The 24,845-nt window shown below is 35.3% G+C and overlaps 4 protein-coding genes across 4 annotated transcripts; 1 reads left to right on the top strand and 3 right to left on the bottom strand.

Annotated features, from left to right (window-relative positions):
* The first annotated feature begins 1,165 nt into the window (after nucleotides 1–1,165).
* LOC116012079 (protein GLUTAMINE DUMPER 2-like) lies at nucleotides 1,166–1,495 on the top strand. Its single transcript, XM_031251547.1, has one exon. It carries the CDS (start codon nucleotides 1,166–1,168, stop codon nucleotides 1,493–1,495), a length of 330 nt encoding a protein of 109 aa, XP_031107407.1.
* A 2,592-nt stretch (nucleotides 1,496–4,087) lies between these two features.
* LOC116013576 (probable galacturonosyltransferase 9) lies at nucleotides 4,088–7,180 on the bottom strand. The gene is made up of 3 exons (XM_031253407.1): nucleotides 6,735–7,180; nucleotides 4,934–6,163; nucleotides 4,088–4,769 (listed from the first exon to the last, which is right to left on the bottom strand). Exons 1-3 carry the CDS (start codon nucleotides 6,900–6,902, stop codon nucleotides 4,494–4,496), a joined length of 1,674 nt encoding a protein of 557 aa, XP_031109267.1. The 5' UTR covers nucleotides 6,903–7,180; the 3' UTR covers nucleotides 4,088–4,493.
* A 1,722-nt stretch (nucleotides 7,181–8,902) lies between these two features.
* Nucleotides 8,903–10,650, bottom strand: LOC116013900 (basic leucine zipper 43-like). Its single transcript, XM_031253861.1, has one exon. The coding sequence runs from the start codon at nucleotides 9,824–9,826 to the stop codon at nucleotides 9,275–9,277; it is 552 nt and encodes a 183-aa protein (XP_031109721.1). The 5' UTR covers nucleotides 9,827–10,650; the 3' UTR covers nucleotides 8,903–9,274.
* A 3,928-nt stretch (nucleotides 10,651–14,578) lies between these two features.
* LOC116013880 (basic leucine zipper 43-like) lies at nucleotides 14,579–16,326 on the bottom strand. The gene has a single exon (XM_031253841.1). The coding sequence runs from the start codon at nucleotides 15,500–15,502 to the stop codon at nucleotides 14,951–14,953; it is 552 nt and encodes a 183-aa protein (XP_031109701.1). The 5' UTR covers nucleotides 15,503–16,326; the 3' UTR covers nucleotides 14,579–14,950.
* Between the last annotated feature and the right edge of the window lie 8,519 nt (nucleotides 16,327–24,845).

Below are 24,845 nucleotides of genomic sequence, written 5' to 3'. Positions count from 1 at the left end.
AATCGGTTAAATCCAATTAATAAACATTATTAACTATGACACAAAATTCTTTAATTTACGTTCATTTTTTAATCTGATTACAAGTTATCATAATTCTCCCTCTCTCTTTTTTTTTTTTTTTTATTCAATAAAAATTATGTCAAATATAATGTTACATAAATAATAAAACATACGAGTATCTTCCAACTCAAGTAAGAAAAGCCATCCCTGAAGATTGTCTGGGTGCCACGTATCCTAAGCAGTCTTCACGGATGGCTTTATAAAAAAGAAGAAATTGAAATTGTAATTTTTTCAAACAAAATACTGTAATTTGTTTTACCATGAAATAAATTAGGAAACGAATTTCAATCACATCCAACCAAACACCCCATAAAGTGTTACCATGTATGCTCCATACTATCCAAAAATGGTAGAGAGTAATAGAATACATTGTAATTATTAGTATTGTTGTTAGTATTATTAGCGTCATTTATTAATGATGAGATAATCATATATTATATAATTTTTATTTTTCAACAACTCTTGACCATTGATTGAGATTAATCCGTATTTAGCGTGTTATATAACACATATATAGTTCCGTGTACTCCAAGTAAATCATTTGCCTATATGCTATGGAGTCTCTACATTTCTATTTCCAGCCCATGACACAAAAATGAAGTCGCCAGCATATACATTCCATATATGGACCAAACCGCAAAACAAAAGGAAATAAATATTAATTAACGTTTCTTTTTGAAAATTTTAAAACACAATAATTTACTACTCCGTATTTCCGTGCACTCCAAGTAAAAATATTAATTTATTCTTTTTTGAAAACTAAAAATTGCAAAATATATATTTAAAAAATCAAGCAAAGATATTACTCCGTAGTTAAATTATTGTGTTTTAAAATTTTCTTATTGTATAATTTATGAATTTTGGATGTATTTGTAAATGATAGGTATGTACAGTGTTTTGTGATGCGAATATATTAATTGCAGAGTTTACGGGCCTTCCAAGAAACTCCTTGGGGGACTGGAAGATCATAAGACGCCGTCAGTGTCATTTTGGTAATTTTGACATTCAGTCCCTTTTCCCCCTTAAATAGCCATCTCCGATTCTCCATCAGCTCAGAACACAAATTAGAAAGCAACAGAGAGAGAGAGAGATGAGGGGAGAAATGATGGAGACAAACGGCGCAGGGTCGCCGCAGTCGAATACATTCTGGGAGTGGAAATCTCCGTTGCCGTACGTTTTTATAAGCTTAGGTTTAGCGTTCGGAATCATTCTCGTGGCGATCATCATCCTCGCTTGTTCCCTGCACAAGCAATCCTCCGGCGCCGGCGCCGGCGCCGGCGACGGTGACGAGAAATCAGGATCGTCGCCGGTGAGCCGGAGCGCGGAGATGAGCCCCAGTTTCATCGTCGTCATGGCCGGCGACGCTAAACCCACCCACATCGCCATTCCCCTTCCTTCTAGCTTCATCAACAAAGCTCCATGTTGTGATCATTAATCTAATAACCCCATAGAATATAATCTTTCTTCTTTTTTTTTTTTTTGGGTTTATGTAGTATCCGGGAAATGTATTTAAGAAGATGAGAGTTGATGAGATGTATAAACTTCCATTTCAAGTTTTTTCTTTTTGCAGTTATTAATGTTCAAAGAATTATATATGTTATGTTCTCTGTAAACCTCGGATTTTCCGAAGCTATCTGTTCATGATCGAACAAATTAAACTATTCATGTCTCCATCAAACTATTCCAGACCACACCCATATATTACATGAAGTAATCAGATGATATGTTTTCAAAAAAAAAAATAATAATCAGATTATATCCGCACCTACGGATAGCTCAGTTGATTATATTTTTGATAAACTGGGGCGATATAATTAATTTACAGATAGCTCAGTTGATGATTATATTCTTGATAAACTGTGGGCGATACAATTAATCTACAAATAACTCAGTTGATGATTATATTCTTGATAAACTGTGGGCGATATAATTAATCTACAGATAGTTTAGTTGATGATTATATTCCTGATAAATTGTGGGCGATATAATTAATTAATTTAATTGATGATTATATTCCTGATAAACTGTGGGCGATACAATTAATTGTAATCAGGTTTATTATATTCCAGTCCACTATTGGTGCATTCTATCTCTTTGAAAGCTGAGGGAGCTAATTATGCCACAATTAATCAGATTGTGATCAGTTCAATTCCAGGCCACTACTGGTGCATCCTATCATATCCTATCTCTTTGAGAGGCTGAGGGAGCTGAGCTAATTATGGTAAAGGATGTCGACATGATGATGGGCAAATACATTATGTGCGTTTCTAGGGATGGTGGCGTTTATTGTATTCAAATCAACGGTGCGATGGTGGTATAGTACAATATAATATAATATAATTGTAATATTATTTTTTGCACTTTTGCTGATTCTGATGTGGTTAGTAGATAGGGGAAGGGAGGACGCGGCGAGGCGTCAAGGGAAAGTGGCAGGAATTCAGTAAATAGGAAAGGGGATGGCGACAAACTTAAAAACTAATTAATGCATTACGGGAAAGTCTGCGGAGACTCGAGACCGTGAGTAGTGGTTGCGCCGTAACTACTGCTTTTATGCGGCATATTCCGTGCCATATTCTGTGTAAACGATCGCCTTTGCCTTTTGTCGTTTTTCGCCCCGGGACGCGGCGACTTAACGGGGTCAAGTTTTTAAGTGAAAACAACAAAAATATTACGTTTCAAAATATGGTTAGTCCGTGGTCAATAAATGCTATGGAGTAATATTTCAATTATTACAGGTCTTTCTTTGCTTATTACTCATGGTAATATTTTATTTTATTTTTTTAAAATCATACATTTAAAATATATTATATATTCAAATTTCAAACTATACCTATAAACTTTTGTAACTTAAACAAAGCCTACTTTAGGAAAAATTATTTGTGGATCCGGGTTTACCTTGCAAGGTAAATTTATACACAAATTATTTTTTTTTTGGATTAAAGGGAGAGCCAAACCCAGTGTCTAACTACTGTAGTATTTGAAAGAAATTTGTGAATACAAAACAAGATAATCAATTACATATATGGTATACAAATTGTGAATATTTACCGGGAATTGTGAATATTTACCGTGAATGTGGTTGCCAACATCCTGGCGAGGCATGCGCGCACTGCTGGCGACGGTTGGGTTAGGTGGGAGGCTCCACCTGTGAGTGTTAAAGAGGCGTTATGTTTTGATTTATGGCAGGAAATGGGCGCCACTGATGACAACCTTCAGCTGTATCACGCATGTGATGGGCAGTTATTGCGTCCAGCGGGCACTGTACTGCACGCGCCTGACTTTAAAAAAAAATTTTTTTTTTCAATTTTTTTTAAAAATTTTTAAAATCATATTTTTTTTTCTCCCTCCTATTTTCTCTTTCCTAAAAAACTTTTCAAAAACCGTGAAAATACACTATTGATAGCTGGGCGCGTGTACTGCACGTGCCTGACTTTTTTTTAAATTTTTTTTTTAATTTGACTTTTTTTAATTTTTTTTTAATTTTTTTTTAAATTTTTAAAATCATATTTATTTTTTCTCTCCCTCCTATTTTCTCTTTCCTAAAAAACTTTTCAAAAACCGTGAAAATACACTATTGATAAGGATGCTCTTTTTTGGCATTGTGACCCAAAATACCTTTTAATACTACCATAATATTGTTTAACTTAATATCTATTTTACAGCATATAAATGCAAAATAAATTGGATTGATTAGAATTAATGAATTATATTATGAATGTTTCCCAAGCAAAAGAAAACCATCAAATTAGAGTAATTAAGCATGCAAACGTTTAGCAATGTAAAGCATTGTTCTCTCCTTTTTTTTTTTTTCCTTCTTCTTATTGACTTTCTTTCACAATTTTAATTCTTTAATTAAAAAATAAAAATTTAAGAAATTGGGAGAAATGGTAAATCATCTTTATTCTCTTTCTCAAATTTTGAGTGCAAGAGTGCAACATTCTTCTATAAAAATATATGTGCCATAAGCCCATGACTATCCAAGCCCACACACAAATCATGCTATGGTCCAGTCCATAAAATACAAAAATGAGCAATCTGCGTTACGGGAACATCTATTACAACATCTTCATACAACATTAACAGATTTCAATCACCCAAATACACTGGAAGCACCAAGCAGCATAGAGATTAGAGAAGTGCCAATCTGAAAACTAAATTAAGGTTGATTTTAAGTCTGAGAAATTTCATACAAAAAGAATCATTTTGGTGTGTACAAAATCTGTGTCTTGGCCCCGATTCATAAATAATACAATAGGTAACAAGAAAACAAACTATAGTGAGCTACTATGGGGAAGAACTGAAAGCCTAGAGCTTTGTCTGGCAGTTATATAAGAAATGGAAAAGGAGAGACTTTAAAGTACTCGAGATGAACAATGAGTGTAATTCAGTTTTCCATTACCTCAGAGTTGGTGAGGCAATAACAGACAGCTCATCTACATCCCAAAATTGCACATCTGCACAAATTCCATTTCCGAGTCGACATATTTAGTCCATAGATTCTTATATTGGTTCATGGCAATGTCCAACCAAGGTTTCATGTCCCCGTTAAAATGGATGACAGCAGCATTATTGATTTCATCCATGCCGACACTTGGATTATAACCAAGGCCAAGCACATGCCACGATCTATCCAATGATTTGGTTGTTGAGGAGAAAGTGAGTAGCCCAGGTGGAAGTGTTCCCATCTTCCATAAGGTTCTATCCTCATTCTAATAAAAAACATAAGAAAAATTTATAATCAGTAAAAAGATCATTGGTAATGGAACAAGGAAAGGAAAAGAAAGGTACATCATATTCTTGTATTCAATCTTTAATAGAAGTAAACTTATTAGCAAAGAATAATGGAAATAAATAATAATAAAAATAAACTCACCAAGTTTTGCCAGTAATGGTACTGCTCAGTCAATTTTTCACGCCTCCAAGCATCAAGGTCAAATATATTCATCCCAAATGCCCACGCACATGCCTTAGGATTGAACTTTTCCCGGATGAGAGGATGAGAGAAGTTCAGATAGTGGGCATAGCGGTGAAAAGACCCAAAGCAGGTTTCAACAGCTCCATTTACCTTCCCACCCATATCTATGTTCCAAAGTGCTGTCAAATCCTTCTGGACCACAACATCATCATCTAGGAACAAAATCCGATGTAGGTTCGGATACATTTCTGGCAAATAAAATCTCAAGTGATTCAATACTGACAAGTACTTGGGGTTCCTAAATTTCATGCTGTTCACATCTTTAGTTGCATTCTCTGCTCTGTTTTGGAAGTAGAACTTCTGCAAATTTACAGACTCAAGCTGTTTGATTACTGGAACATATGAGGAAGTTAAGAACTTGTAATCCTCTACAGATTTAATTTCAATATGAGCTCCCCCACCTACTGGCCTCATCTTAAACCAGACCTTCATAGCAGCTACATTCATCTTGTCAGTAACAATATGGAAGACATGTTTCCATGGCTCCTTTGCATTCTTTATGACTGAATTCACTACCACAGAGACGGCAATTACATTATCAGAAAATATTGCATAATGATACAAAGTGGGGTCCTCAAACTCAGGCTTAGGGGGTTGATCTCTGTATTTTTCTGGATTGGCAATTCTCTCCCCCATAAGCCGCATTGCAAGACAATGCAAACTCTTTGGAGTAGATTTCGCAGCTATCATACTGGCAAAAGCACCATTTTTCTTAGCCTTCTGAAGCAACTCACTAACTGCAAATATTGTATCCTTTAACTTCTGAATCTTTAACTGATTATCATAAGACTCTTTTGTTTCAGCAATTATTGACCTGGTAACCTTGATTTTATCCTTGACCTCCTTCTCAAACTGTCTCAAAGCATCCTCATCCATAGGCCCATCAGTCTCAAACAAAGCTGTTTGGTAATTGGGTTTCATTTGAATATCTGAGAAAGTCTGAGCCAAGTCTTCAAACAATCTGAGCTGCTTAGAGATATCAAGCTTGAGTTTCCTTGCATAAGCCGCATAGGCATTAACAAGTGCTACATGATCATTAGCTTGCTGATGTATTAAATCTACTCTAGTCTTTAAGGGATCTGATTGCAACGCCAAGAATGTTCTGTGCACATACACATTTCCAGCAGTCTGCATTGCAGGTTCACATTTAGCAAAATTCATTATAAATCCATCAACTTAGAGCAGCAGTACTATACATAGAAAGAATTCAGCTTAAGCTTCATATCATTAATTCATGCACACCGCACACGCCATTTACATCAAGATTTACAGTATGACTTGCATCATCAAATAAACTATCAGAATTGAAGTTTGAAAACGCCATCTTAGCTTTGGTTGGAGTCAAAAGTACAAAACAAACTCATTCTAACTTGTTTGTTTTGCTATTTAGATCTCCACAAATCAAAGCCAATACTATGCCTTGACAATTAACAAGAGTACAAGTGCAATCACACTGAAAAAAATTGTATATATACAATTAAAGTCGAGAAAAATAGACGATTCGAATTATCAGAACGAATATCAACTCACTGAACCTACTCCTACTCAATCAAAAGCATATGCCAATAGCACACGGAAATTCTACACTGAACAGTTTCATCATTAACGACTGAGCTATGATCTACATATAGGATTGGAGAACAAGCACAAGCACAAACATACACTGAAATCGAAACAGTCAAAAAGAGAGATGACATACGGAGCCGTGGTGAGTGGGGCGGGAGGAGAAGAGCACAGATAGAGTGGCGACGAAGAGTAGAGTGAACATGGCGGAGACAAAGACGCGGTAGGAGAAGAAGTTACGAAGTGCCGATCCGCCGCCAGAACCTCCGCCGACGCCTCGGCCTCCCCGGACTGCAACCGCCATTCCAGATCTCTCCGACGGATCAAATAACGATGCAGATGCGCGTATATCTATGGACTGTATGTAAGATTCTCGATTAACGCCAAAATATGAGCATTTGCCTGTGCGCGATACTGAGATTTTGAGGCGAGTAGAGTAAGCTGGAAATGGGATCTGAAGGACGATGAAGAAGCTAAGAGAGATGGTCAGTCCCGCGTCGGTGGTGTTTTACTCAAATTTTTTAATTCCAGTGGATCCGCGTCACACTATGATTACTGCACAATTTGCAATGGATGCCTATTTTCAGATCTTATTGCCGACAAATGCCCTAGTTTTGAAGATTTTTCTATTTTTATCTTTATACTAATCAATGTTCTACCTCTTGTCCCTTCTTTAGTCCCATTTCATCTTAAATTTGTGGTTGTTAGATGTAGTCGAATTGAATTTAAATATTCATCAAATCAAGTCTAATAAACTCATAAATAACTTAGCTCGTTTACAATGTCTTGCGTGTGTATTGATGAATGAGCCAAAAACTCATTAGCAGTGGTTTGGTTAATGGAACCCATTGAAACATAGCAAAAGTGAGTCTTCATAGGTCAATTGTCATTGCTTATGAGCTCGAACCTAAATGATATATTCATGGCCAGGGTGAAACTAATTAGGTGGATGTTAAAATCGATTGATATTGGAGAATTAGCGAAAGAGTTGTGGCTATGGGTGAAATGTCACTCGATTGAGCTAGTTGGTTCTAATCGACACAATAAAAGAAAACTATATGAGCATATAATTTTTATGGTTGAATAGGGATTGTCATATACATACATGCTTCGTCTAAGTTGTGCTCTAAAAAGTTCAGGACTAGATCCAAAATTAGATTGGCTCTATATTGATAAGGACCCGTCTCAATCCTCAAAAAAGAAAGTCCAAACTCAAGTTTTGGCACCTTAATAATAACTGAGTGAAAATATTTTTCTTTTACTTTTTAAAAAATGTATACAAAATTTTTTATAATTTCTTATGAGTGACTTAATCATGATATAAATAAACAAATAAACAAGGATAAAAAAAAAACATTGACCAAAATAACTCAATGAGTAATTTGATTTTTTTTTTTACTACTACTAACTCTATTAGAATGCAGTATCTGTTCATAACTACTGAGGCTCGAACCCACCACCTCCCGTATAAAGGGAAGGATTTGATGTCACTAGATCACAAGGTCCTTGGCTCAATGAGTAATTTGATAGGGAGTAACAGGGAAGAATTTCAATAAATATTCTGATTAAAAAAAAAAAAGAGAGAAAAGAAAAGAAAAGAAACAAGCACTACGACAACAGTTTTTGTTCACGTATCCATACATTTTCAATCACAAAAATGACTTGTCTCCAACTCTACAAATCCAATTGCTTTCACCAAACGTATCTAGACTAGCTAGGATCACAATCTCTTGCAATATAATGTTATCATCATTAAATTTAAGACCCATTATATTCGCACAATCACATGCACGGGCTAGCTACTTGAGAAAGTTATAATAATCTTGATGATCCATAAGACCCATTATATTCGCACAATCACATGCACGGGCTAGCTACTTGAGAAAGTTATAATAATCTTGATGATCCATACTTTATATTAGGCAAATATTGTTTTGACTCTTAAGTTTTACTCATTTAAAATTTTAATATTGACATATTCATTGAGTCCTACGAGATGAAGATAACTCATCATCTTCTATTGCATCACAGAGTTATAGTAAAAAATTAGAAATTGAGAGTCTTATGTAATAGAACTCTTATATTATATATGATCGATGTTTGACTAATTTAGAAAACTTACATGTCATAATTTTTATTACTGAGTATTTTTTTTTTTAGTAACCGAACATATAACTAGAGTTTTACTTGCCAATTGTCATGTCAATTACGTGTAGAATATGACGTGTGTCCACTTGATCGAAAATGTTGAATCTTGTCAATTCTAAGCGGACCATACCACCCGAAGTCCTGAACGCACCCAAGAGGACAATACAAAATCTTTATTATTTTAGTGATTTAGATATAGAAAAGCCTACAAGTCTTATTGGAAGGTACAATAAACGGACAAAGGACTACACGAATAGAAGGTAAACTAATCTAAGTTATCTATAGTTGATTAGCTAAACTAAGAAGACAAATAGACAACTTACACAAAAATCGAACATGAACATTATTATTGTACGTGCAGCTACCAGCTAGGACATGCAGGACCAGCAACAAAAGAGAGAGATCAGAGGAAACTGAAATCATGGGTTTTTGCAGAAACATATATAAATGTAGAATGTGCAATGTGCGTGCTGAGTTACTTATAGAGAGTTTTAAGTTTGAAGATAAGCCACAGCAAACAAAGCTAAATTAAATATGAATGTCTTTTAAGGTGCAGCCTGCAGCAGGGAAAGGGGAGTGAAGCTGAATCTCTGTGATCATTTGGCGAAGCCCAGTGGCTTCTTCTTTGAGCTGAACGTTCTCTTGAACCGCCTGATCATGGCGTTCCGTGGCGTGGCTTAGCTTGTCCGAGAGCTGGTGGTTTTCGTTCCGGAGCCAAACCACTTGGGACCAAAGCTCATCCACTTGCCTCTGCTTGCGCATTCGGGACCGCCTCGCGGACTCCCGGTTCGATATCATTCGTCTTTGTTTCCTCTCGTTTATCAGGCTCTGTTGCTGATGATGCTCCTCGGCTTCGTCAGAGGTTGAGTTGCTGCTGAAATTGCATGCCGGGTGGGAGATGATGAGGTCTTGAAATTGGGGGTTCATTTGGAGGAGAGGATGGTATGAAGGGTTGGGAAGTGTGAGGGGGAAGTGCTGGAATGGAGAATTGGGGTTGTTGCTCAAATTAGAACGAGTAGGGAGTTGATTTTGGTTTGGAGCAAGTAGGTAGTGGAGTTCTGTGCTCTCAGTGGGCTGCATGGCTTGGTTTGGTTTGGTGTTGCCCTGCAGAGACACAAGCTAGGTTTAATTTGAAGGATGGGGAAATTAAATGGTTTGGTTTGGTGTTGCCCTGCAGAGACACAAGCTAGGTTTAATTTGAAGGATGGGGAAATTAAATGGTTTGGGGTGAGTGGAAATTGAAGGAGAGAGGCCTCTTTATAGGGTGGAAAAGGCTTTGCTTTGGTACGGTACCCTTTTTGCAGGCTAGCTCGAGTGATCGATCACTTGACTTAAAGTCAACATTTCAGCATCAAATGATGTTAGACTCCCACCAATAATATTTTGGAGTTAGGGTGTCATAGGAGTTCCTTAGATTGGAGATTGGGCGAAATGTGGAGATTGGGTTGAATCCTGCTTAAGGAGCGAGTTTAAGTGGTCGGCCACTTGACCAAAAGTCAGCACACCAGTTCTAGGGTGGGGATATATTCCACTCCCACCAACAATGTATATGGAGTTAGGGCATACCAAAAACTCCCTAAATTGGAGATTAGACTTCCAGGTTGTAAGAGAAGTTCAGAGATGATTTCTTGTATGCAAAATCAAATACAGGGAGACTTGATCAGCAGTTTACAGATCCCTCTGTCTCTCACTTAGCCATGGCCATAGAATGATTGTGGGGCTTCTCAAATCTGTTGTACTGTCCCTTGTACTTTATATGACCCATCTCTGCACCCCACTCAAGTGACCGATCCTTTTCCATCTTCCATAGCCGGTGTAGGCACACATTTTCCACACGGCAATCATCTCTTCTGCCTAATCAAGTGTTTGCATCAATTCTTGGTTGATTCACTCAGCTCTGCTGAATCTTCAGATGATAATAAATTGCAATTCTTGGCTTGCCGGCAGTGTTTATTTGATCTTCAGAATGCAAGTTAAAAGCCCCCCCAAATTGTATAGTTTGGCTGTGCTTATTGAACTTGACAACTTGCCACCTTTTTCTCAGCAATAATGTCTGCAGATACATGTATCTATCTGTACATGCTGCATACATTGAAGTGATAGAGTTGGAACACACTGTTCATATTGCTTTCATACCTAATCAATAGTGTGGGTAACAAAGATGTTCCACTACTTGAGGCAAAATTGGGTTTTTGCCTGTCTACCTTAATTTGGCACAACATCCTCATGTTGTTATACTATAAAAGCTTTTTTTTTTTTACCAAACGCAAAGACCAGTATTCGAGTGCACATTTACTGATTTACTAATGTATCTAAAAATGGCGGTAGCCTAGTATTGGTGTGCGTCAAGTCCGAAGTAGGTTTATTGAAGAGTCGGCAGACTTGTTGACAATCAGACTGAATATACATTTTTTGCCAACGATTATTCTTTAACCATGATAAAGTTTCTTTTATGACTACCCAAGTCTTATATATTAGTCCGAATTTCTATCATATCTAGTCGATGTGGACAAATATTGATCCAAGGGAAATGTCGATAACATCAAATTGGTAAAGGTGTATAATAACAAACAAGCTGGATCAGTCTGTAGGATGGTTATTGGAGAAGAAGTTTGACTAGCAATCTTTTGGAGCATAGTGCAGCTTTATGATTCATGGTCTACTGGAAGGTAGTAGCAAGTAGCAAGCAGGTGTTAAAGTTGAGGTGATATGTATTCTGGACTGGAGACACCATTAATCTTGTGGTGCTACTCTGTTGCTTTGCACGAGTTGTTTCTCGGTGCCCTTTTTTTCTTTTTTCATTTTCTTGACACGATAAGAATGTATAAATCGCTATCATGAGTAAATTAATTGATTCTCGAATGACTGATAGTACCTAATAATATAGATGGTGGCTAGCTTCTTGTTAGTACAAGTATTGGTCCACCGATCTTGATGGATATCCCGAGTGGGGCATCTCGCCCGGAGTGTTCGGGTATTCAGAGCCCGCTGACAGGTAACCTTTATCAGTGGATGGGCTGGGTCTTGTTGCCCACAGGCTTGCCTGACGTTGGCAGTTTGGTCGTGGTGCCTGAACGGGTGCGACACTCAGGGGCAGCAAAGCGAGAATCATTAAGGATCTTGTCCAGATTTGGCGAGATACTTTCCTATTCCATATTAAGCAGTATTTATGACAGTTTGGGGTAGTTTAAGTAACCTTTCTAAATGCAAATTTTATGACGGTTTGGGGTAGTTTAAGTCATCTTTCTAAATGCAAATTTGTTATAGATCTTCTTGCTTTCTTTCTAAATGATCATTATTCTAGTATAAATACCTTCTGACTCATTACAATCAAGCATTTTATTCTATTAGTTTATTTATTTTACGGTTGTGTTGGTTCGCTGTCTAACTACCTCGTGACCATAAAATCAACAGATCCTACTAAGGGTTGTTGGGTAGGACAAAAAAATTTTGGCCATTTAAACCCAAGGATAAGAATAAATCGTCCAAGATTGTACAATGATGATGTTTTGATTATGTTTAAAATTTAGTATTTTTTTTAAAAATATTTTTTGGGTCAGATTTTTTGGCTGTATTATACTTTGCTTCTGGTCTCACTCTCACTGAGTCACTGTTCCTTTTTTGTTCAATCTCCTCTTACCATCTGCTTACTGCCTAGACATTCCATTGTTCAATTCCACAATGATTGAAGCAATAATCCTTAGCACCCACTCTCTCCGGTACATATTATAGTTTGGTGCTACAACATGTGGTACTATAATGTACTACTGTTTCTTATTTATCCTTTTGAAATAATGTAAAGACTTCTAAGAGAGAGAATTGCATGTGTGAAGATAGCCTAAGAGCATGGTGTTTGATGAATGAAAAATATTTTTATTCTTTTTAAAAAGTAAAATTTGTATTAGATTGATTTCATTTTTATATTATATTATCTCATGTTTTGAAGTAAGTGTGTGTGTGTGTGTATATATAAAACTTAGGTATCCCATGAACCCATTTCAAGGCCTATGTGATTATAAGTTTTTCGGCTTCTCGCTATTTGTACAGTTATATGCACAAATAGGCCACCGCTAGAAGTAAGACTAAACATTGATTGAACTGTCATTTAAGCTATCTCGATAGGGTAAAATTCTTCTTATTTTTGTTCTTTAAATTGATCCACTTCTAGAGAATAAAAAAGTATAAAAATAAAATGATTGCAATAAAATTAAACTTGACACAAGATCAAACTCAGCATATATCATCAAATAATGATTCTGAATTTTTCTCTTAAGAAACAAAAACCATTAAGGTGAAACTTTGGAACTCTCGACTCTTGAGAGGTCCAAACTCAACCATTATTGCATGGACCATGGTCCACACCAAAAATAAAAAGTACATTATTTTTGTACTGGATGTACATTATTTTTGTACTGTAGGTACATTATTTTAGGGTACATTATTTTTGTATTGAAGGTACATTATTTGATATATTATCAAATAATATACCTACAGTACAAAAATAATGTACCTTCAGTACAAAAATAATGTACTTTTTATTTTTGGTCCACATAGCTGTGTGGACCATGGTCCATGCAATAATTTGCCGTCCAAACTGGATACCATCAATCATATGTTATAGGGCCTTTGTTTATGATTGGGCTTTCAGTATTCCACATTAGGCATTATAATGATCCACTACATAAAAGAAGTGGCCTCATTGTGTATGGCCCTGCGGTCCTTGAACCAATTTATTTCATAAANAGTTTTGGCACCTTAATAATAACTGAGTGAAAATATTTTTCTTTTACTTTTTAAAAAATGTATACAAAATTTTTTATAATTTCTTATGAGTGACTTAATCATGATATAAATAAACAAATAAACAAGGATAAAAAAAAAACATTGACCAAAATAACTCAATGAGTAATTTGATTTTTTTTTTTACTACTACTAACTCTATTAGAATGCAGTATCTGTTCATAACTACTGAGGCTCGAACCCACCACCTCCCGTATAAAGGGAAGGATTTGATGTCACTAGATCACAAGGTCCTTGGCTCAATGAGTAATTTGATAGGGAGTAACAGGGAAGAATTTCAATAAATATTCTGATTAAAAAAAAAAAAGAGAGAAAAGAAAAGAAAAGAAACAAGCACTACGACAACAGTTTTTGTTCACGTATCCATACATTTTCAATCACAAAAATGACTTGTCTCCAACTCTACAAATCCAATTGCTTTCACCAAACGTATCTAGACTAGCTAGGATCACAATCTCTTGCAATATAATGTTATCATCATTAAATTTAAGACCCATTATATTCGCACAATCACATGCACGGGCTAGCTACTTGAGAAAGTTATAATAATCTTGATGATCCATAAGACCCATTATATTCGCACAATCACATGCACGGGCTAGCTACTTGAGAAAGTTATAATAATCTTGATGATCCATACTTTATATTAGGCAAATATTGTTTTGACTCTTAAGTTTTACTCATTTAAAATTTTAATATTGACATATTCATTGAGTCCTACGAGATGAAGATAACTCATCATCTTCTATTGCATCACAGAGTTATAGTAAAAAATTAGAAATTGAGAGTCTTATGTAATAGAACTCTTATATTATATATGATCGATGTTTGACTAATTTAGAAAACTTACATGTCATAATTTTTATTACTGAGTATTTTTTTTTTTAGTAACCGAACATATAACTAGAGTTTTACTTGCCAATTGTCATGTCAATTACGTGTAGAATATGACGTGTGTCCACTTGATCGAAAATGTTGAATCTTGTCAATTCTAAGCGGACCATACCACCCGAAGTCCTGAACGCACCCAAGAGGACAATACAAAATCTTTATTATTTTAGTGATTTAGATATAGAAAAGCCTACAAGTCTTATTGGAAGGTACAATAAACGGACAAAGGACTACACGAATAGAAGGTAAACTAATCTAAGTTATCTATAGTTGATTAGCTAAACTAAGAAGACAAATAGACAACTTACACAAAAATCGAACATGAACATTATTATTGTACGTGCAGCTACCAGCTAGGACATGCAGGACCAGCAACAAAAGAGAGAGATCAGAGGAAACTGAAATCATGGGTTTTTGCAGAAACATATATAAATGTAGAATGTGCAATGTGCGTGCTGAGTTACTTATAGAGAGTTTTAAGTTTGAAGATAAGCCACAGCAAACAAAGCTAAATTAAATATGAATGTCTTTTAAGGTGCAGCCTGCAGCAGGGAAAGGGGAGTGAAGCTGAATCTCTGTGATCATTTGGCGAAGCCCAGTGGCTTCTTCTTTGAGCTGAACGTTCTCTTGAACCGCCTGATCATGGCGTTCCGTGGCGTGGCTTAGCTTGTCCGAGAGCTGGTGGTTTTCGTTCCGGAGCCAAACCACTTGGGACCAAAGCTCATCCACTTGCCTCTGCTTGCGCATTCGGGACCGCCTCGCGGACTCCCGGTTCGATATCATTCGTCTTTGTTTCCTCTCGTTTATCAGGCTCTGTTGCTGATGATGCTCCTCGGCTTCGTCAGAGGTTGAGTTGCTGCTGAAATTGCATGCCGGGTGGGAGATGATGAGGTCTTGAAATTGGGGGTTCATTTGGAGGAGAGGATGGTATGAAGGGTTGGGAAGTGTGAGGGGGAAGTGCTGGAATGGAGAATTGGGGTTGTTGCTCAAATTAGAACGAGTAGGGAGTTGATTTTGGTTTGGAGCAAGTAGGTAGTGGAGTTCTGTGCTCTCAGTGGGCTGCATGGCTTGGTTTGGTTTGGTGTTGCCCTGCAGAGACACAAGCTAGGTTTAATTTGAAGGATGGGGAAATTAAATGGTTTGGTTTGGTGTTGCCCTGCAGAGACACAAGCTAGGTTTAATTTGAAGGATGGGGAAATTAAATGGTTTGGGGTGAGTGGAAATTGAAGGAGAGAGGCCTCTTTATAGGGTGGAAAAGGCTTTGCTTTGGTACGGTACCCTTTTTGCAGGCTAGCTCGAGTGATCGATCACTTGACTTAAAGTCAACATTTCAGCATCAAATGATGTTAGACTCCCACCAATAATATTTTGGAGTTAGGGTGTCATAGGAGTTCCTTAGATTGGAGATTGGGCGAAATGTGGAGATTGGGTTGAATCCTGCTTAAGGAGCGAGTTTAAGTGGTCGGCCACTTGACCAAAAGTCAGCACACCAGTTCTAGGGTGGGGATATATTCCACTCCCACCAACAATGTATATGGAGTTAGGGCATACCAAAAACTCCCTAAATTGGAGATTAGACTTCCAGGTTGTAAGAGAAGTTCAGAGATGATTTCTTGTATGCAAAATCAAATACAGGGAGACTTGATCAGCAGTTTACAGATCCCTCTGTCTCTCACTTAGCCATGGCCATAGAATGATTGTGGGGCTTCTCAAATCTGTTGTACTGTCCCTTGTACTTTATATGACCCATCTCTGCACCCCACTCAAGTGACCGATCCTTTTCCATCTTCCATAGCCGGTGTAGGCACACATTTTCCACACGGCAATCATCTCTTCTGCCTAATCAAGTGTTTGCATCAATTCTTGGTTGATTCACTCAGCTCTGCTGAATCTTCAGATGATAATAAATTGCAATTCTTGGCTTGCCGGCAGTGTTTATTTGATCTTCAGAATGCAAGTTAAAAGCCCCCCCAAATTGTATAGTTTGGCTGTGCTTATTGAACTTGACAACTTGCCACCTTTTTCTCAGCAATAATGTCTGCAGATACATGTATCTATCTGTACATGCTGCATACATTGAAGTGATAGAGTTGGAACACACTGTTCATATTGCTTTCATACCTAATCAATAGTGTGGGTAACAAAGATGTTCCACTACTTGAGGCAAAATTGGGTTTTTGCCTGTCTACCTTAATTTGGCACAACATCCTCATGTTGTTATACTATAAAAGCTTTTTTTTTTTTACCAAACGCAAAGACCAGTATTCGAGTGCACATTTACTGATTTACTAATGTATCTAAAAATGGCGGTAGCCTAGTATTGGTGTGCGTCAAGTCCGAAGTAGGTTTATTGAAGAGTCGGCAGACTTGTTGACAATCAGACTGAATATACATTTTTTGCCAACGATTATTCTTTAACCATGATAAAGTTTCTTTTATGACTACCCAAGTCTTATATATTAGTCCGAATTTCTATCATATCTAGTCGATGTGGACAAATATTGATCCAAGGGAAATGTCGATAACATCAAATTGGTAAAGGTGTATAATAACAAACAAGCTGGATCAGTCTGTAGGATGGTTATTGGAGAAGAAGTTTGACTAGCAATCTTTTGGAGCATAGTGCAGCTTTATGATTCATGGTCTACTGGAAGGTAGTAGCAAGTAGCAAGCAGGTGTTAAAGTTGAGGTGATATGTATTCTGGACTGGAGACACCATTAATCTTGTGGTGCTACTCTGTTGCTTTGCACGAGTTGTTTCTCGGTGCCCTTTTTTTCTTTTTTCATTTTCTTGACACGATAAGAATGTATAAATCGCTATCATGAGTAAATTAATTGATTCTCGAATGACTGATAGTACCTAATAATATAGATGGTGGCTAGCTTCTTGTTAGTACAAGTATTGGTCCACCGATCTTGATGGATATCCCGAGTGGGGCATCTCGCCCGGAGTGTTCGGGTATTCAGAGCCCGCTGACAGGTAACCTTTATCAGTGGATGGGCTGGGTCTTGTTGCCCACAGGCTTGCCTGACGTTGGCAGTTTGGTCGTGGTGCCTGAACGGGTGCGACACTCAGGGGCAGCAAAGCGAGAATCATTAAGGATCTTGTCCAGATTTGGCGAGATACTTTCCTATTCCATATTAAGCAGTATTTATGACAGTTTGGGGTAGTTTAAGTAACCTTTCTAAATGCAAATTTTATGACGGTTTGGGGTAGTTTAAGTCATCTTTCTAAATGCAAATTTGTTATAGATCTTCTTGCTTTCTTTCTAAATGATCATTATTCTAGTATAAATACCTTCTGACTCATTACAATCAAGCATTTTATTCTATTAGTTTATTTATTTTACGGTTGTGTTGGTTCGCTGTCTAACTACCTCGTGACCATAAAATCAACAGATCCTACTAAGGGTTGTTGGGTAGGACAAAAAAATTTTGGCCATTTAAACCCAAGGATAAGAATAAATCGTCCAAGATTGTACAATGATGATGTTTTGATTATGTTTAAAATTTAGTATTTTTTTTAAAAATATTTTTTGGGTCAGATTTTTTGGCTGTATTATACTTTGCTTCTGGTCTCACTCTCACTGAGTCACTGTTCCTTTTTTGTTCAATCTCCTCTTACCATCTGCTTACTGCCTAGACATTCCATTGTTCAATTCCACAATGATTGAAGCAATAATCCTTAGCACCCACTCTCTCCGGTACATATTATAGTTTGGTGCTACAACATGTGGTACTATAATGTACTACTGTTTCTTATTTATCCTTTTGAAATAATGTAAAGACTTCTAAGAGAGAGAATTGCATGTGTGAAGATAGCCTAAGAGCATGGTGTTTGATGAATGAAAAATATTTTTATTCTTTTTAAAAAGTAAAATTTGTATTAGATTGATTTCATTTTTATATTATATTATCTCATGTTTTGAAGTAAGTGTGTGTGTGTGTGTATATATAAAACTTAGGTATCCCATGAACCCATTTCAAGGCCTATGTGATTATAAGTTTTTCGGCTTCTCGCTATTTGTACAGTTATATGCACAAATAGGCCACCGCTAGAAGTAAGACTAAACATTGATTGAACTGTCATTTAAGCTATCTCGATAGGGTAAAATTCTTCTTATTTTTGTTCTTTAAATTGATCCACTTCTAGAGAATAAAAAAGTATAAAAATAAAATGATTGCAATAAAATTAAACTTGACACAAGATCAAACTCAGCATATATCATCAAATAATGATTCTGAATTTTTCTCTTAAGAAACAAAAACCATTAAGGTGAAACTTTGGAACTCTCGACTCTTGAGAGGTCCAAACTCAACCATTATTGCATGGACCATGGTCCACACCAAAAATAAAAAGTACATTATTTTTGTACTGGATGTACATTATTTTTGTACTGTAGGTACATTATTTTAGGGTACATTATTTTTGTATTGAAGGTACATTATTTGATATATTATCAAATAATATACCTACAGTACAAAAATAATGTACCTTCAGTACAAAAATAATGTACTTTTTATTTTTGGTCCACATAGCTGTGTGGACCATGGTCCATGCAATAATTTGCCGTCCAAACTGGATACCATCAATCATATGTTATAGGGCCTTTGTTTATGATTGGGCTTTCAGTATTCCACATTAGGCATTATAATGATCCACTACATAAAAGAAGTGGCCTCATTGTGTATGGCCCTGCGGTCCTTGAACCAATTTATTTCATAAATTGGTTCCATAGAAAAAAAAAAAAAAAAAAGAGTTCTTCTACTCTAGTATTTTCTAACTTTTACTATATGATATTATGATATGGCGAGCACGGATAAGTTATTTCTTCATGTGAATCCTAATAATATTGTCATAAAAGAAGTCATGACTTTTAAATTCAAGAGTCATACTCCACACATTTGATTATCATTTTCTGGGCAATATAGTATTTTCTCTGTCACATTTTACTTGTAATGTTTATTATTTTTCTTTATTCTTACTTATTTTCTTTTGTATTTTTTTAATTTTTTTGTGTGTGTTTAACCGTACTTTTAATGTATATAAATTTTCTTCACAAAAAAATTGTATATAAATTTTAATTTTAGTTGTGGGCCCGAGGGAGGGTCTACGACTCTGCCATGAGAAGGGATTGCGCTAGATCAACATCAAGATGGACTCAAGGCGGTGATTGACTTGATGCAAGATGGTAAGGAAAAGGAAGAAAGCTAGCTCACGTTGGTTGATGACTGCATGGGCATGGCGGCAATGTTTGAAGGGATTACCTTCACCCATACATTTCGGGAAGGAAACAAATGTGCGGATTCCTTGACTAATCTTGGTCATAATAAAGGTTAGGACACCTGGTTTCTCGATGACTCTCCGAAGGGTTTGGTTGATCTCTTTGCTCCGGACGTGGGCGGTGCATCCTCCCGCAGAACTAGATCCGAGACTTAGCATCTCTTTTCCCATAAAAAAAAAAAAAAGAACGTTATAGAAATTTAAATTAAAAATAACTTTAATCATGTTAATTTTATTTTACTTTTTGAAATACTCATAATTTTTATAAGGTAGTATTTATTCTAAATATACTTTCTCAATCTTTTATAACCCAAAAAATCTATGCCCACCACAAGAGTTTAATCTTATAATCAAGTTTCATTAATTGAATGAAATACACCAAATGAGATTGAGTAAATATAATTCTTCGTGGTTATGATCGAATGCATCGTCAGCCATTCACAATATGCATGGCCAATTACAAATCTCGAAAACCAATGAATCGAAAATTGACCAATGAAATGAATAGCCTAGATTCATTATCAATCTTAATCACCTGGCCTGCTTAATACTTGTCGCAATTACAGCCACAAGTTTTATTAAAATAATCATTATATAGGGAAGGAAATAATAAATCTATTATGAGAGCCTACCATTTTTATTAAAAAAATTTGACAAATTTTTTCAATCAATTAAAGATTGTATATTAAATTTAATTATGTTCATGTTAAATAAAATTTTAAGGATCACAAAATATTTCGTTTTAAGTTTTGAAGTAATTGTGTTATATTTTTAGAGATTGAACCTGGAAAAATTAAACATATTATTTAATATAAAATGTGATATAAATATTCCTACATTAAATCGCATGTTGATAATTGTTATTACTATATTTTCACCACTATCATCTATGGACTATTGGTAAAATCAGAACATAAAACAATTCAAAGTAATTTTCAAAAAAAAAAAAAAACCGATTCAAAGTGGATTAATTAATGTGTATAGCTTTCAGGGAAGCAATTGTTTCTCATGGCGCTGCCGCCGCGTCCATTAGAGCAGAAGAAAGGTACCTTCACCATGATGCATGCAATTAATGGTCATAAATGAATGAAAATAAAAAGGAAAGTGACTGATAAGGGAATACGGAGCATGCTGTATTTTTTTTTTTATCGTATCGTAACCTAGTTAGTGTACATTTCGACCTGTATGATCGGGATACCGAACTCATTTGAACGGATAGAAGAACTGTGAAATGTCCTCTTTGTCATCCTATCAACTTTAATCTGTTTAATGCTGACTAGTGGTGTGACTAATCTTATTGTTCCGTTGCCAAGTGTCACGTATTCTTTGTCGGCAAGATTCTCAACATGTGTCTTTGCATATAGCACTACAGAAAAACGAACTGATACCTTAAAAGAGAGGACTTTTAGAGATCGAAACTCACATAGCATAACTTGACCCATTAAATTAAAAGGACCCCAACCTAAAATTTATTAGGGTTGAGTTTAAAAAGCTATTTGATAAATAATTAAAAGATAAAATGTATCATTTTCTCAAAATAATATTTTGTTTGTTTAAAACCACAGGCCGGGTTCATGTTTTCATGGTAAGAACAAAATTAAACTAGGCCTGCTTCATAGTTGTCACAATTATAGCCTCAAGTTTTGTCGAAATAAGAAACCGATCGATACCGATTGCCATCGTCATAGGTTATAATATATATTAACTTAGTCTTCTTTGATTTTTGGCATCGTTACTGATAGGTTAAATATAATATTGTAATTAAATATTAATAAACATTAATAATTGTGTTGCCTAACCATGATTACGTGCCTAATTAACGCATATATGTAGGGACACGAGGACCAGATATTTACATTAGATTAAATTAAATTCTTGACTAAACATATTATTATATTGGACCGGGCATAATATGAATCACAACCCTTAGCTTAATTAATATTAGCAATTATTGAATTAATTATAAGATTGTTATTAGTGGGTAAAATTGTATATGCGTCACCCATCCGCCATGTTTGCACGCAACAAGCTAGCTTCGAAGTGGTTAGATTAATGAATGGGTTTAAGTAGTCGTTTCTCTGCCGCCGCGTCGATCCATTAGAGTATATATGAATGCTAAATTAGTAAATTCATAGCACTTAGTGGTGTATCAATTTCGGAGTAAGTCTGGTGTGAAATTGATATATATGTAATACTTTAAAATTAAAATGAAATACTTTTTTATGAATTTATAAAAAGTATTACTTATATCGTATGATATACAGTCATATACAAAATTTATTTTGCATGCATTAATGGCCCTAACCTCTTAAAGAATACTACATTTTTCTTGTTAAATCCATATATTGTATGTACAAATTATTGGGATAAATGTCGCACTATCTAGTAATTGATCTAATAGAAACTAATGATTATAAAATATTTTTTCTTGCCTAATCCATATATCTAGCAGTCTCTTTCTTTCTCTCCTTTTATACATATCGAGGACCTTCAAAACCATGATTTTCGTAGTAGAGGTTTTGAGTTTGTTACGTGAGTACCAAATACGTAACATAGTTTGAAATTTGAAAATTATGGTCATGTTTGGTAACATAGTTAGTTTATTAGTTAATTTTGACTTATTTGACTATTATTAGCTGTTCGACTTGGTTAAACAACCAATATAAGTGTTTGATTAATTAGTTTGTTATAATAACCGCATATTGCTCCAAAACATTAAAATTCAAAAAGTTGCTTAAAATAGCTTTTTGAGAAAGTCATTTTACATGTAATAAGTTATCAACTAATAGCTAACATCTTTCTACAATCAGATAATGCTATCAACTAGTCAAAACCACTAAAATGCTATCAACTAGTCAAAACCGGTACAACCACTGAGGCTCAAACTCAGGCTCAAACTCACTCCCATTATCCATGTGGGAGTGTAAACCGGGACACCGGATGCCACTAGACCACAAGGTCTTTGACAGTATGCACTTATAACTTAGAGAATAAAAATGCATATAAGTTTCATATATTATATTAATATAACATTAATATAGTTTCTCTTACAATAATGAATGCTTCGTCAGACATCACAATATATGTAGGGTAAAATGCAAGGCAATTGGCAAATCAATTTCTACCAATGAAATGAACTGCCTAGATACATGGTCAATCAAGCCATCATAGTTGTCACACTTGTGGCCTCAAGTTTTGTTACAATAATAATAATTCGATTGCCATCATACATTAATAATACTATATATTGTGCACATGATAAACTATTGGTTATAATATTAACCCCCCCCCCCCCCTCCCCCCACACCAATTTTAATTTGTCCGGCACTGATTTGTTTAATATGTAATTATTATGTAAATTAATTAATTAACTAAGCTGGTTAAACACATATTCGATTGGGCTATCTATTTACTCTATTGGTCTGATCTCTTAGGCGTGAGTCGCCCGTCAGAGTTTGCCTAAGTTATTAGTTACTTTATCTGAGTCTTTAGCCGGTTAGAGTATCAACAACATGTTTTACTAAATGGCTAAATACACATCCTTAAATAGTAGTTTTAAGATCTCCTTGAATAAAGTTATTAATAAATTAATTTGTTGCCTACCCATGATTACTCACGTAACCACATGTGTATGGACAGTGTGATTAGATATTTTGATTAATTAAATTAAATTGCTGACTAGGTTGCAAAGTGGGATCCAAATTGACGTGGAGCACGAATTGAAAGTAAATGTCGAGTTCTATTTTTTTTTTTCCAATTATTTTTAAAAAGTTTTTTACTTCAAAAAAAAATTAAAAAGAAATAATGAAAGAAAAAACAAACTACAAGAATATTTAGAGAAACCTTAGAGTAACATTTGGTTGGTTCCGTGTACAAATTATTTTCTAGTTAGGAAGGTGTAAAAATTACCTAATTACTTATTTACCTCTTTGACGTTAAAATTTTATATATATAAGAAAAATAATTACTCCTCTGATCTCCGTATGCCGTTAAATGTGCAAGGAAACAAAAAAAAAGATTAGCGGTGTTTCCGTGGTGAGTTTGACTAGTTGATAGTATTAGTTGATGGTAGAAAGATGTTTGGTAAATTAGTTGTTAGCTGATAATTGATTACATGCAAAATGATTTTCTCAAAAAGTTGATCGAAAAAACTTCTTTGAACATCTTTTTGAAATTTAGGGTTTTGGAGCAATAAGTTGTTATAAATATCTTTTGACTTCGAGTTATTATATTCTATAACACAAAAACAAAAATATAATAAAACAATTTTGTCCAAACCTAATGCATAAAAGTTCTAAAAGAAAAAAACACAATTCAAAATTTAACTAAAATTTTATTTTTCAGTTACAATTATGATCAGTATATTTATACTGTTGCCCTGACCGTACATGGCCAGCCAGGGTCGACCCTAAGTACCTACATAATGCATGTCAATTCACCTCTTTATTTTTACTCTTGGTAAGATTCGAACACTGCACTTTACACTTATTCTAATGAAACAAATTTTATAAACTTTACTTTAGATTGAATGACTGGTTGAATTAACTTGACACCTCTCAATACAACTTTTAGCAATAAAAAGGGCACCGGCGGCCGAGGGGATGTGGGGGGTTGGTGGTGGTGAAGAAGCCAATGGGGCTCGTGGATGGGATGCCAAGAGAGGACGGTGCGTGGGGTCAACAAACAACAATTGTTTGATTCTTCTCCCAATTGTTGTTTGATTCATTCGTACTTTCGTAGGATTCATTGTTCCAAATGATGATATCATCAATTATTTTTAAATTATATAATGGTCATTATTATTATGATGATGTTTTCGTGTGGAACCCCCATCCCATTTGCCGTAACACAATTCCCTGCATACATTTTAACCTACTCAATCTTGTGGGATTACATTAATCATCAACTAAAATCACTCGTTATTGCTTTTACCTTATACTAGTATTTTCGCCCGTGCGTTGCACGGAATGAATTTTGTTATAATGTTTTAAGAATATTTAGATCGATATATAATTATATAAATTATAACATCAATATTATATAGTGCAAATGATGAAAATGGTTGGATCGATTATGTTTTCTAATTTTATCCTTGCTTAAATTCAAGCAAATAATTGGTCAATT

The sequence above is a fragment of the Ipomoea triloba genome, chromosome 3, assembly GCF_003576645.1.
Source record: "Ipomoea triloba cultivar NCNSP0323 chromosome 3, ASM357664v1".
Lineage (NCBI taxonomy): Eukaryota > Viridiplantae > Streptophyta > Magnoliopsida > Solanales > Convolvulaceae > Ipomoea > Ipomoea triloba.
This window is presented reverse-complemented; position numbering and strand designations above follow the sequence as displayed.